The sequence below is a fragment of the Rhincodon typus genome, chromosome 3, assembly GCF_021869965.1.
Source record: "Rhincodon typus isolate 14 chromosome 3, sRhiTyp1.1, whole genome shotgun sequence".
In the NCBI taxonomy this organism is placed as follows: Eukaryota; Metazoa; Chordata; class Chondrichthyes; order Orectolobiformes; family Rhincodontidae; genus Rhincodon; species Rhincodon typus.
The window spans coordinates 17,880,342-17,895,120 of record NC_063334.1 but is presented as its reverse complement, the minus strand read 5'-3'; the positions used below and the strand labels follow the sequence as shown (position 1 = coordinate 17,895,120).

The 14,779-nt window shown below is 40.4% G+C and overlaps 1 protein-coding gene across 1 annotated transcript in view; it reads right to left on the bottom strand.

The window, feature by feature from the left end:
• LOC109932498 (ephrin type-A receptor 5-like) overlaps positions 1-14,779 on the bottom strand; it is a 305,440-nt gene that overhangs the window by 73,162 nt on the left and 217,499 nt on the right. The window contains exons 6-7 of the mRNA XM_048619959.1: positions 4,931-5,055; positions 2,103-2,262 (exon numbers count right to left, since the gene is read on the bottom strand). Coding sequence (XP_048475916.1) covers positions 2,103-2,262; positions 4,931-5,055 — 285 coding nt within the window. The remainder of the gene's footprint in view (positions 1-2,102; positions 2,263-4,930; positions 5,056-14,779) is intronic.

Below are 14,779 nucleotides of genomic sequence, written 5' to 3'. Positions count from 1 at the left end.
TACAGACAGTACAAATTACAGCTGTGCACACCAATTGCGATGGGAGTGAATATTTAAGGTGATAGATGGATGTCAATTATGTAAGCTGCTTTTTCTGGCATGATGTTGAGTTTCATGAGTACAGTTGAAACTGCACTCATCCAGTTAAGTGTACTGCACCATATTAACACATACAGACATAAGAAATAGCAGCCAGAATAGGTCACTTGGTTCCCCAAGCATTATTGAATGTTCCCATCATTCAATAAGGCCATGGCTGATATAAATCGAGGCCTCACCTTCATTTTCCTGGCAGTGTATCCTCCCCTTCCCTCCCTAAATAAACCTTAACTCTTCACCGTTCAAAAGCTTAGCTAAACCTGTCAGTCTTGAATATATTCGCTGGATGAACCTCTACTGTTCTTTGGGGAAAAGAACTCTAAAAATTAACAACATTCTCCAAAGAAGAAATTCCTCCTCATTTCCATCTTAAATATGAGGCCCCGTCTTTTCAAATTGAGGTCACCCTCATTTTTCTCAACTCCAATGGGTAGCAACTCAGCTTAAAACCAGAATATGTGTGATTTAAAAAAAACTCACTTCCCTTAAGGCAATGAACTCCCTGCAACATAAGCTAACACAAACACTGAAATATTTTTAAAAGAAATTCTACAAAAACATAAAAAAGTAATGAAATTCATCAATTTTGTGGCGCAAATGTTCTCACCAAGCTGCCCCACAATAGCTCTTTCCTTAGAACAATCTCTACCACTGATAGCTAAAAACACCCAAACTATGGTAAACTTGGTTGCTATAGCAATCACAGAATTCCGACAGTGCAGGTAGAGGCCATTAAGTCGATCGATTCTGATATGACCCTCCGAACAGCATCCCGATCTTCGGAACCCCTAATTTCCCATGGCTAATCCACATAGCCTGCACATCCTTATCGTCATGAGACAATTGAGCACGGCCAATCCACCTAACCTGCACATCTTTGGACTCTGGGAGGAAACTGGAGCACCCGGAGGAAACCCACGCAGACACTGGGAGAATGTCCAAACTCTACACAAACACTGACCCAAGGCTGGAATCGAACCCAGGTGCCTGGTGCCGTGGGGCTGCCCTTAAATCGCTCAGTTGCTGTTACTTACATATTGAAGAGCAGAACTGTCGAGGCTGAAGCAAGAGGCTGGGTTTTCCTGCCCCCATGATGGTGAGCTTGTGAGCGGGAGGAGGTGGGAATATAGGGGCAAGCAATATCAGTGCACTTCCTCAGTGCATTCTAGAGGGTGGAGGGCCGTCAGAGCCCAATAGCTCTAGCCCTTAAACTTGGATATCTAAGGTAACAAGGTGTGGAGCTGGAGGAACACAGCAGACCAGACAGCATCAGAGGAGCAGGAAAGCTGACATTTTGGGTCAGGACACTTAATACCCCTTAGATGTCTAAGTGCCTTCAAAGGCCCTCTTGCATTAAGGCGGCTTTGCATTTTCTGACCTACCTCAGCAGCTCCCAAATCTCCTGGTCGTTTAATGGAACAGCAAGCAGGAGGGATCCAGTTACAAGGATATCTCCAAGAAGACCATGCTAGCCGGAGCACTGCCAATAAGTAAGGGGCCAGGGACGGGAAAATTCCTCTCAAGATCTTCTTCTGCACCCTCACTACTCTTCAAAAATAGATGGCCAATGGAGGAAATTTGAGACTTTCGCATTCTCAAAGGAACTGGTGTGTTTAATTGTTTATACATGTCTTGGTCTTGATGTATCTCAACTGTGCAAACACAGAAATTGACTGGAACCTTTCACAAATAGCTTCATTTCTCACTTCTTGATGGAAATACCTCTAAGTCTCGGTTGCTATTCATATGTATTACCACCATCATTCCTCTTGCACCAGAATCCTAATGTAGTATTTAAAGTGATTATTTGCTCAGATTGCATTTTTAATCTTTGCACCTAGGCTCTGTCAAGCTGCCCATAAAATGACTGACACTTTAATTTATCGATTCTCTGAAAGAATGTTTAACTGCAAAGGCAAGGCTGGCTAAAGCTCACATTCTTCACTGATCTGCAGAAACTTTCTTAGCAACTGTCAGGAATGACAGCAAATAAAATGACTTACAGACTGGACCGGTTTCAAATTCAAATTTACGGCTGTAGCCCCCGTAACCTGCTGCTGTGCGAGCACGTATCTGGAAGATGTATGCCGTGGTGGGTTTCAGGCCATCAACAGCAATCTCAGTCTCTTTGGATTTAATGATAGTGTAGCTGGACTCCTGGGCCTTAGAGATAATAGAATACAAAAGTAAGTGAACATCTTGCCTGTCATTTCACAATGGCATTACAACTTGTTGATCATGAGTTAAACGTTTCTCTAATTAGTACACCAGCAAAGGTCCCAATTTTTACCTTCGCTAACTGCCATTTCTCAGCATCATTTAAAAATAACATTTTACTTGGAATCGCGTTGCCATGTAATAATGACCAAATATTTTTACATTGAAAGTAACGTTTGGCTTTGACAAAATGCTTCCTTTATTTTGTTCTGTTGTCGCCCCAAACCCTTATGGAACGTACATCATAAACAAAAGTTGTATTGACAATTATGTCCTGTTGCCTCCAAATCTTTGGTCAATCACCTTAATTCCACGTTCTCTTGATAAAACGTAAATATTAATTCTAAGCTCATGAAGAATCAAGGTAACAAAGGTTATTTCTTCCATTCTTTGTAAGCAATGTTCACATTTCTCAGGCCACTACAGAAGAACCACAAGCAGAACAAAACTCCCTTAATGGTGTAAGGATCAAGGTCTTTGCTGATGGTCATAAACTAATAAACCTAGGGCACACGACTAGCATCCTGACAGCTAGCACATAAAGAAGATTTTCACCCTATTGGTAAATAGATTTTCACCAAGCCCTGTGGGAGAATGGGATTTTAACTCACTGCACCATTTTGTTTAATGAATAATTATTGTTCACTGATTAATGACATAATTTAAGTAGAATATGCACGTTGTTATTCAGGAAACAGCTGTTTGCAAGATCAATACAAGTGCAAGGTTGGAGAATCGATTTTTTTTTGACTGCGGCAACTATTATAAGGCAGGCTTGCATTTTCCCATAAACAAAGTCACAGGGCTCAATGTTAAACGACTGCGCCCTCACCCCGTATCCCACACTGAGTAGGAAAGAGTTGGACTTGCAGTTTCATCAAAAAATTTAAAACAGAGAATTTGTCTGCAAACACTGTTGCTGCCATTTTCTTGATGATGAGTTTTGTGGTTTGGAGTGGCTAGTCGCTTCATTTATGGATTAACATCAGTGATCAAGATTAAAATTCCACTGCTATCACTTGAATTTCCCGAAATCCCAAAAATGAGGGTATGCTGAAAATTGCTGGTTCAATAGGTGCCATTTTGCAGCATTTCTTGTGGATACCGAGCTGCAAGAGTCTGCTCTCTGACACCTTAAGAGACACTTTAACCTAATCTCTACAAAAGCCAGCTTTAATACTCATTTTGTTACAGCTGTAATTATCTTTTCGATGTCATGACTACAGGCAAGATCCAATCTCTGGCCTTCTGCCCTCCTGATCATGTCTCTTTTATTTCTCCCACAGTAAACCTCTGACCCCAGTCCTGATTGCCTCAATCTCTCTCTCTCTCTCCTGTAAAGCCTGATTTCTGTTCTACCCTCTGCATCGCAAAATCACCTCTTAACTAGCCATGATCTCCAACTTTAATCCATGCCAACTAATAGGGATTGGCCCCAAGAGATCCCAGTTAATATCGCTAGCTTCTGGTTTCCCTATATGGTGACTGGTCTGAGTGTCAATTTAACAAGCAACCATTGCAGGATTGGAAGAATAAATTAATTGAGGTCCAGCCTTAGATCCCAACATGCTCCTGGCCCCTTTTGCCCTCCCTTGCCATTAATATCACAGTCATTGACTTCAGGATCTATTCAACTTTTGAAAGTGAAAAAGAACAAAGATCATTCCAGTCAGAAAGGAAGATTCTAAAGCAATCAACTGGCATTGTTCAGATCTTGAATTATTGCTCATGTTCACAATTTTTTTTTCATATAGCAGAAACTCGAGCATTTTCTGACATTGCTCTATTGAGAGTTGGGCAAGAGTTTTTACTCTTTTTTCATAAAACAAGCCAGAAATGGTAGAAACTCTATAATGTATATTTATATTGCTATTGTGTACTATAATGGTGGTTCTGAAGGGGTCAATATTCATCGGACTGGCTCCACCATTTTACTGAAGCCACAAAATGATCTGCAGGTGGAAGCAAGGAGTTCTACGCTGGTATTTGGAAGGAGCAGAAAAAAATGTACCTGCTCTCTAAAATTCTAGTAATTATACCTGATCAAATGTATTTATAGTTAATGCTGTCATGCAATAAACCTTATTATCTATCAACAATGACACTTCAGTAAATAGTCTATGAATGGTGTATACTCCATCTGATCACTGGTTAAGCCCAAAGCCAAGCAATGTCAAAGCAGGATTATTAACGGTGAACTACCTCAAACACCCCTTATCCTATACCACATACTGGTAGAAGTAGTAAATACTATAAAGGTACCAGCAGTACTCATCTGGTAAAGTACCAAATTTTATGTCTTTTGCCGGGACATTTTTAACCACTAAGAAATTTTTTAAAAATACATTCCAATTGTTCTGCACGTATGACATTATTGGTATCAGAATTTACGTCAACTTCTTATAAACCAATTTATTTATAACCATACTTCTGAACCAACAATTCAGTGACAGTGGTTATAAATCATTGACCCAACATCAGTGATTATCAATTGCTATACCAATAACAGTGTTTGTCAAAAAATCTATACCAGTATTTATCACGGAAGAGGAAAATACACAGGCATACAGCAAGAACAATGAGCACAGTTTCTTTTTGACCAGTTTGCTCATACCTTTTCAAAATACTTGATCTCATACTCCAGTATGATGCCATTTGGTCGATTTGGTTCCTGCCAGGACAAGGAGATGCTATTTTTTGTGACCATTTTCTTTTTCGCAACGGTAATTGGTGAAGGTGCTATGAAAACAAAAGTAATAAAAAGCACATTATTGACCCAACGTGGAGAATAAAATAACTCTAAATTTGACTTTGCTTGGTTTTCAATTTGGCATCTTCAACTCTTCAGATAAACAGTATATTAAATCAGAGGATCATTGATATGCTGCTCTGTGTGCTGAACAGAATGAAAATAATCTGCTGCTTTTACCACATAGACAAAGATTGTAAACATATTCCAAACCATAAAAATCACATTGCAGCAATTCTTTCTGGTTAAAGAGGTAGCATAGCTTGCGTACAGCATCAGAATTCTCACAACATTGGTCACCACTTAAACATCAAAATTTGAACTAAAATGTGCCCTTACTGTAGCTTGTAACCCTTACCCTATTAAATGCAAAGTTCATCCCGATGTAAACAATATATGAAAAAATGTCTTTGGTTCATAGTGTGCAATCAAAAAGTTTCCATGTTTGGTCTCACACGTGACTAAGGTGAAAATTTATTTTTATTACAAACCTCATTGAATACTGCAGTGATTGTAACCAGATCACAGGCGGACCTCATAGAATATGAGTTCCCTGACTGGGGCTGTTAATCTGGTCCAATTGGGGAGTCCTGGCTGACAGATGTAATTGGGAGTGTCAGAGGTTCTGTTCACTCTGAGGGCTGCCTCCAAGGAATCTGTCCAGCGTCAAGTTTTATGCATGTGTACATAAAGGATGACTTGGTGATGGAAGACCGGCCTCTGTGGAATTATTTCAAATACATCAACACCACCTTCTCAAGGGCAACTAGGGACAGGAAACAAATTTTGGCCAACCAGTGATGCCCATATCCCACAAGTAATTTTTTTTTTAAAAAGCTTGCTTAACGCAAACTACTTCACAAAAGAATAACATTGACCCAAAAATACTTTTTCTTCATTCCTTTCAAATAGACTGAATTCCGCTAGGAAACTGCAACTTTCTATGGCACATACTTTTTGCCCCTTCAATTTCAGCTACAGGAAGCAAACTAGGTCAATCTTGCACAAGCTGTTGGTTCAGTTTAAGAATATAGTTTGTGATGTACTAAGCTGTATGAACAATAAGGTTTTGACTTAGTTTTGGGAATAGCTTCAACATTTATGTGAGGCTAAGAAATTAGCTAGTGACTCACGCCTTTTCACTGGCTTGTGACTTCTACTGAAAATAAATACCTAGTGATGACAGTGTAAAAAACTGATTTTCATTTCTCTGTATTATGGGCTGAAATGAGAAAAGGGAATTTAAAAAAAAACAGGATGGCAGGAGGATTATTGCATGCTTGCAAGTAAATAATCTGATACTCATTGCAGTATCATACATACAGTTACTTATGAACCAAAAACTGAAGTGCAGTTTGTACACGAGCTAGAGCTGAAGGGTTTCTTTTTTCACAAACAGAGCTCTGGATGGCAACAAGTAGCAGATTTGTTCATGGCCTATAATTGGAAGGATATTATCAAGCTGGAGAGGATTCAGAACAGATTTACCAGAATGTTGTCAGAAATGGAGGGCTTGAGTTATAAGGAGAGGCTGGATAGGCTGGGACTTTTTTTTACTGGAGCTTAGGAGGATGAGGGGTGACCATACAGAGCTTTAAAAAATCATGAGGAGTACAGATAAAGTGAATGGCAGGTATCTTTTCCCTCAGGTTGGGGGCATATTTTTAATGTGAGAGAAGAAAGATTTGAAAAAGACACGAGGGGCGTTTTTTTTTTAAAACAGAGTGTGGCTCTGTGTGGAATGAACTTCCAGAGGAAGTAATGAATGCAGGTACAGTAACAACGTTGAAAAGATACCTGATAAGTGCATGAATGAGAAATGTTTGGAGGGTTGTGGGCTAAATGCAGGCAGTTGGGACTAGTTTAGTTTGGGACTATGGTCAGCATGGACTGTGTGGATCGAAGGGGTTGTTTCTGTGCTGCACGACTCTAGTGACAAGCTATTGATGACAAAAGCGTACTGCTCATCAACAACTATGCAATTCTTTTTCAGGTAGCTAAACAGCTTGGGGCTGTGAACAAGATAGAAAGATGCCTTTGGACCACCACCAGCCTAGGAGTTTGCTCTTTATTCTCTGCAGAAAATGCTCTAACATTTCGGAAAAGCAGTTTATCTTTTCCATCAGCGGTTGTTGTAAGCTGCGACATTTAAGTATTAAGATAGACACCTTTTATCAGTGAACCAAACACTCTGTGCATCTTGCAAACCAATGGAAGATCTTGTGAAGGAAGACTGAGGAGCAGAATTCTGACCAGCACAAGAATCATTGGTATCATCTCAGCAATCCTTGAGAACAAGGAATCACTGATACGCTTTCTCAGTTTCTTTTTCCTCCGTCCATAATCTATGTGTTCTTTTCCTGTCTGTGTAAAGGGAATTATAAGGAGATTATAGTTTTAATTAGTACAGTTATATACCAGTGGCTCATAAGTGTTTCTAGACTAGCTGTAGCTAGATTCTAATTACTTGTAATTGATAATAGATGTTGTTAACCTGGTCCATGCTTGCTCTAAAAGACATTGAGGAATTCTGTGTACATTTTGGAAAATCTTTAACTTCTGTGATGGCTCTGGCAAAAGCTTGATTTCTAACTTGCTACTGCAGTAAGTTGTGACAACAGACAGAAAGCTGTGGTCTCCCTCTCCCATGACTGACTATCCAGCTGATTAGGGGAAGTGTGAACAAATGGCATCTGTGCAGTGTACCAAAGGGTTGTCAATAGTCAAAGGAGCTGTATCCCAGCAAGAGCCTGCAGGACACGTAACTGAAATATTTGTTTATTATAAATAATCTGTCTAGTTACAATGTGCTGCTGTGCAATCTGTGAACACCAATCCTAAATAAATGCACTTTTATTTTCTGTGAATCTCAATGTATCTCAGTGTGGTGGTTCTCGCTGAAATATTGTCTGATCACTAGTAAGTTCCACTCAATGACTACTATCATTGACTGTGCCTGAGGTGTTGAGTATTGGTAGGCTGACAGATCACAGAAATTCCATCTGAATCTAACTCAAACTTCCATGCACTCTTTAAGTATCGGATTAGCCACTGTCTGGTCCATAGGCCAGAACCCGATCCACTGAGAGTCACTATCCAGCTCATGCAGCCAATGTCCAAACTACAAGAAAGTAGAAGTGAGAGATTCTATAAGAAATTGGTCATCCAATGATAAGCCATTTCTTTGCCTCTGCTGATAGGATTATAGGTCTATCAATAACAAATGTGGCAGAGAAACATTCTGTGATTGGAACAGAAAGCAGTGCGATTGTGAGCAGTTCCATTCAGCCTGAGGCCTGAATACAGGAATGGTGAGGAGAAATTTGAGGAAGACACTTCACAAGAGACTCTGTGCTACCTGTTGAGTGAGGATGTGGGGGAAACATCCATGTTGCTGGCTAAAGCAGTGTAGGGACACATGGTCCCCATCCTTCTAAGTAGGTGCTGGCTCCAGCTGAGAGGGTTGAGTGAATCCCCAGGCTCAGGAATGGTCAGGGAGTGAGAGAGGGGGGTGGTGAGAAAAATAGTGAGGGACAGAAGAGCAGGAGAAAGTGTTTTAGAGAGAGGAGGAGACGAAAATGAGAGAGAGTAGGAGAAGGAAGAGTGAAAGAAAGACAGGAGGGGGAGAAAGAGAGAAATAGGGAGCAAGATGGGGGGAATGGAAGACAGTATGAACCACAAGGCTGCACACACGCGCCGATGCCTCTCCCCGCAAACCTAATAACACATTAGACCGGGAGAGGAAGAAACACAGACTGAAGGCACCAATTGCTAAAGTTCATTGCTGTATTCCGATTTTTTTGCCAGGCCAGCTCGCTGACTGTGCTACCTGTGGCAAACAGTGCTAGAGTTAGTTCCTCATCTCCCCAACCTTTTCTCTTTCCTGCTTGCCAAAACTGAGCGCCCAGTCAGTTCTCTCTAGCTCTTTTTTCCAAGTAAAAATGCTTTATTAATTCTCTCTACCTCTCAGCAATATTATTAGTATTCTTTATTACTTGTTAATATTAAAGAAAGAAAATTATTATTTTGACAGTTTGTTGCTCACGAATTATTTGCTTTCTTCATACCTCTACATCTATATTGAAATTCAAGCTTAATGCATTCACACAACTTCAATCCTTATGAAATTTTTTGTTTATTCATTTATGGGATGTGGGCGTTGCTGGCTGGCCAGCATTTCTTCCCCATCCCTAGTTGCCCTTGAGAAGGTGATGGTGAGCTGCCTTCTTGAACCACTGCAGTCCACCTGCTGTGAGTTGACCCACAATGCCCTTAGGGAGGGAATTCCATAATTTTGACCCAGCGACAGTGAAGGAACGGTGATATATTTCCAAGTCAGGATAGTGAGTGGCTTGGAGGGGGATTTGAAGATGCTGGTGTTCCCATATATCTACTGCCTTTGTCCTTCTAGATGAAAGTGGTCATGAGTTCGAAAGGTGCTGTCTGAGGATCTTTGGTGAATTTCTGCAGTGCATCTTGTAGATAGTACACACCGCTGCTACTGAGCGTCGGTGGTGGAGGGAGAGGATGCTTGTGGATGAAGTGTCAGTCAAGCAGGCTGCTTTGTCTTGGATGATGTCAAGCTTCTTGAGTGTTGTACTCATCCAGGAAAGTGGGGAGTATTCCATCACAGTCCTGACTGTGCCTTGTAGATGGTGGACAGGCTTTGAAGAGTCAGGAGGTGAGTTGCTCGCCACAGTATTCCCAGCTTCTGACCTGCTCTTGTAGCTACTGTGTTTATGTGGTGAGTCCAGTTGAGTTCCTGGTCAATGATAACCCCCAGGATGTTGGTAGTGGGGGATTCAGTGATGGTAACACTATCGAATGCCACTGGGCAGTGGTTAGATCGTCTATTACTGGTGATGGTCACAGCATGGCATTTGTGTGGCATGAATGTCACTTGCCACTTGTCAGCCCAAGCCTGGATATTGTCCAGATCTTGTTGCATGTGAACACAGAATGCTTCAGTATCTGAGGAGTCCTGAATGGTGCTGAACATGATGTAATCATCAGCAAACATCCCCAACTTCTGACTTTTTAATGGAGGGAAGGTCATCGATGAAGCAACTGAAGATGGTTGGGCCGAGCAGAATGTTGCCTGGCGTATTTCCATCACCCTCTCTTTAAACATGATTAGTGGAGATCAGCAAACTCAGCACTGACCAAGGCTGAAATTGCAAGGTTGCCAGACTGTGCTGTTTAGTACTTTATCAGGCATTTGCCAACAAAGCTTCAGTTGAGTTCAGAGCGTATTCCATATATGAATGAATTGACAATAACCATTCTAAGATGTAGTGAACATAATACTTTGTGTTTTGTTTTGAAATAATCAAATGTTATCATCTGAGCTTTAGTTTGCGTAACTTAACACTGTTTATACTACTTTGTGATTAATATTACATTTTATGATTATCCTTTCCGCCCTTCTATATTTTTTCAAATCTTTCACTTCTTGAGAAAGTTAATAAAATGTCACCAGTCATAAACCTTCTGTGTTAGAGAAAGCAACTGGTCACTCCAGGTTAGTGAAAGGAGTTTAAAGCATTAACAAATAGAATACTCCCTGATTTTAGTGAAAATGTTGCACTGATATACAAATCAATTAAACAATTCATTGTGATTTCATTGGTATTGTGAGATTTGTTTGTGCTCAACTGTGCTTGTGATGTTCTCTGAGCAAGTTACCCTCATCAGGAAGGATTTATGTTAATTTAACGTTATGAAATTTTATTGAAGAGAGTGCAACTTGCCCATATTAAGGTTCACAGCTGAACATTGTGCAATGAAATTCCCATGACACTAACAGCTGAGTATAAATCTGCATGTAAAGATCACTAATATTTACTGTTCAAGTGCAATGTTGTTATTTAGTACCACTTTAGAATCAACAGTGTGAAGAATGTTAGACCATTCCTTGTGGCTTTTACAGGGATATTATTTGTTGAATTGTATGAGGTGAAAAGGTTTAAGGTCATACACCAAACACAGACAAGGGTCCCTATTTTGATGTATCTTGGTTCTAAACCATAGCCCCACATCTTTAAAGTACAGAGCTAATTACAGTTTCAATTACAACTGTATTCCCTAATTCAAAGCTTTCATTGACTAATTACAATTAGAAGCTAGCAATCTCCAACAGAATTAGATGGTACTTGAAGCTATTTTAGTTCCAACATCCTGAGCCCACTGAATTAATACATTCACAGAGGGAGTTGTGTTGTGTTTTTTTTTAAACCAATTTTACATTGGCAGGTGTTCAATCGTATCGTAGACAGTTTTATTGTTTATTTTGTCCATTGGTTGCAATGAAATAAAAGGATTACATATTTTACATTTCGATTGTTTGTCTGGATTATAACTGTCCGATTTCATGGTCCATTGAAGGTAATTGAGCAGACATAATTCGGATAGCCAGCGTCAGTGCTGAGTCAGCCATCATTATTGGCAATCGCTCACTAACGAGAATGATTGTCCACTGACCTTCAGCAGAATATATCAGGGTTTCTATTTCATCTCCCCATATCTGGTTCTTTCCACTTTAAAGCCCAAAAAGACACAGTAAGGTTGAACCAGGCTGGAACTGAGTCCTGGAAACACACAACCAAAAGATCTCTTGAAAGCGACTGAACGCACAGGCGAGAGAAGTTTGGAGATTGATCACTCAGGCAGGGAAGGAGCTGTGACAGCAAGCAGTGGAGCTTGTTTGGAGCTTGTTCCAAAATGTTTGCATCTGGGCAGCACTCAGAGAAGCAGCTGGGGTGGTGGTCTGAAAATATTTGCTTGAGCAGAAATTAAGAGATCTGGCAACCAGGGTATGGCAGCATGCGTTACAATTAGCCCTTGTGAGACAGAAGTGAGAAATGCTCCTGAAGTCATTTGATCTGTGGAGACTCATATAAAAGCAAATTATTGTAGGTGCTAGAAATCTGAAATAGAAACACAAAGTGTGAGAAACACTCAGCAATTCTGACAGCATTTGTGGACGGGATAGCAGAGTTAATGTTTCAACCCATGAAACAGCTGCTCTTCACAGCTGAAGGGGGATGAGAAATGATGGTCTTTATGCTGATGACAGAGGATTGAGTGGAACAGGTAGTGAGGGTGCCCAGCAAAAAAAAGATAAAGGGTTATCTGATGGTGGTAAAAAAGAAAGGGAGATGTAAATTGTGTGTCAAAGACAGGCATGAAAAAGAGAAGATAGTCCGCTCTGCTGCTAACTTGACAAAAGAAAACGCAACCAGCCATGGTAATTGCAATGATGGGCAGAAATCATGCTGTGAAGTTGATGAACTCCATGTTTGGTCCCAGATGCTGTAAAATGTATAAGCAGAAAATGGCACACTGTTCTTCCAGCTTGTGTTGAGCTTCACTTGGATACTGTAGCAGGTCCAGGATAGAAATGTTAGAATGGGAGCACAGTCATTTCTTAAAATGGTAAGCAACTGAAAGGTCAGGATCCTTTTTAAGCCATGTTTTGTGGAACCCCTCTGTTTTGTATGATGTCTGTGTTTGATTGACAGGTTTATGAAAATGGAAGAAGGGTGTGTTTTTCACACAGGTTTCTCAATGCCTGTTTTATTTTAAAATAAGCATTTCAAAACTTGCCTATGGCTAATTGGCTGCATAGCTAGTCCATACTAGGTAGGGGGAACTGTTCCTTTTTATAGTTGTGATGTCTAAAATTGTGGACTGAAGAAAGAAAGAACTGTTGTAAATCAGGGACTTACAAGGATAGCTGCATATTTTGAAAGCAATGAAATTGATTCCTATTCTCTGTTTGTGTAGCTGCTGTTTCCAGCAATGTGCAGATGAACTGGAGCTGAGGGGATGTTTGCAAGTGAAGTTGATTGGTCTGTGAACTGGAGGCCAATTATCAATGACAAAGGTCCTCTACCTGCTAACAACAAGGTGATTGCTTGTCTGTTAGCTGAGGTGCTTGGACTGTAAGTAAGACAGACAGAGGAGCTCTGTCAGACTAAGAGAAACAAACAGGTTTGCAGCAGCCAGAAAATTCTCTTTCAGTTCTCTTCAGTAAGCCATTTTAAACCAGAAGAAAACAAGCTCATCTTGCCTTCAGCAGATTCTCCAAGTTGTGGCTTTGAATTGGATAAGTCAGAGATCTTTTACAAGTGAAACAGCCACCCCTGAACCTCTTGAAAACTAGTGGAAGCATTTGGAACAAGAAAAGTTAAGAAGAAACCATCAGATCAGCAAGAACCAACCCAACAGACCTTGTGAACAAAGACTATTGAATTGTTTATTTCCCAGTTTCCCTCTGTCGATGTGTTTCTTTTTTTGGTTTATGTTTATCTGTATGTGTGTTTGCATCTCTAAAGGGGAATTTATAAGGGGTTTACCGTTTTAATTTGTAGAGTTTACTTAATTTAGATTAATTGTAACTAGAATCTAATGACTTGTAATAAATAGTGATGTCTTGTTAAGCACAGAGACTTAGTCAATGCTTTCTATCAACCTAGGACTGAATATTTGGTAGTTTGGGATTCTGCATATTTCTTTTAAAAAAATCTTTAACTTTTGTGTCAACTACAGGAATAGCAGGGCTTGATTTCCAAAGCACTAACCCATGACAGCATGAGGGGTCATGCTAGGTATTTGAGGGCACAGAGGAGACATGCAACACAGGCAGAGTCATTAGAAAATGGTGGGTAGTAGCAGGAGATAGCCATGAACAACAGCTCCTAGAACACAGGTGTAGTCCAGGAAGATGTTCAATGACTCTTCTCATATTGTTAATTTTTAGTGACTTTTTAAAAAACAAATTCATTCATGGGATGTGGGCATCGCTGGCTAGGTTACCATTTATTGTCCATCCCTAATTGCCTAAAGGGCAGTTAAGAGTGAAAAACATTGATGTATGTCTGGAGCAGGTCAGACCAGGTAAGGATGGCAAATTTCCTTCCTTAAGAGACATTAATGAACCAGATGGGTTTTTCTAACAATTGGCATTGGATTCATCATTAGACTCTTAATTCCAGTATTTCTTTTTTATTCAATTCAAGTTCTGTATCTATCATGGCAGGATTAAAACTCAGGTTCCCAGAACATTGTCTGGGTCTCTGGATTAACAGTCCAGTGATAATACCACTAGGCCATCACCTCCCCATCTTCTAATACTCTGTTTTATCGACTACACCACCAGCCTAAGCCAATGCTCAATTCACCACATCTACATCAGTCACTTACCAGTCAGGACAGCAATGTAACATGCATATATTTCATTCATTCTTTTAAGTTTAGCCATGGTCACATATTGGTCACTATTCAATCGTGACAGCTATAAGACCCAAACCAAGTTCCACACACGCATCAACATACCTCTCTCTCTCTTTGGTGAGATATTCTGAAGCAGCAGAAACTACCCAAAAGGGATGATGTGTATCGACATGTTCTAACCCGTAGTGAGGAGACAGTGCTGTTCATTCAGGGAAGAAGCACTGCTGAGCCCATGGTCAGCGAAGGGGCTCAATTCACTGAAACTGTTGGAATCCACATACCTAGTCCTACTACTCTCTACTCCCTCTGATCCCACAATCTCTACTGACTCAGAAGCAGATGGTACAAACATATACTTCTTCCAGAGATAGTAGGAACTGCAAATGCTGGAGAATCTGAGATAACAAGGTGTAGAGCTGGATGAACACAGCAGGCCAAGCAGCATCAGAGGAGCAGGAAAGCTGATGTTTCGGGCCTAGA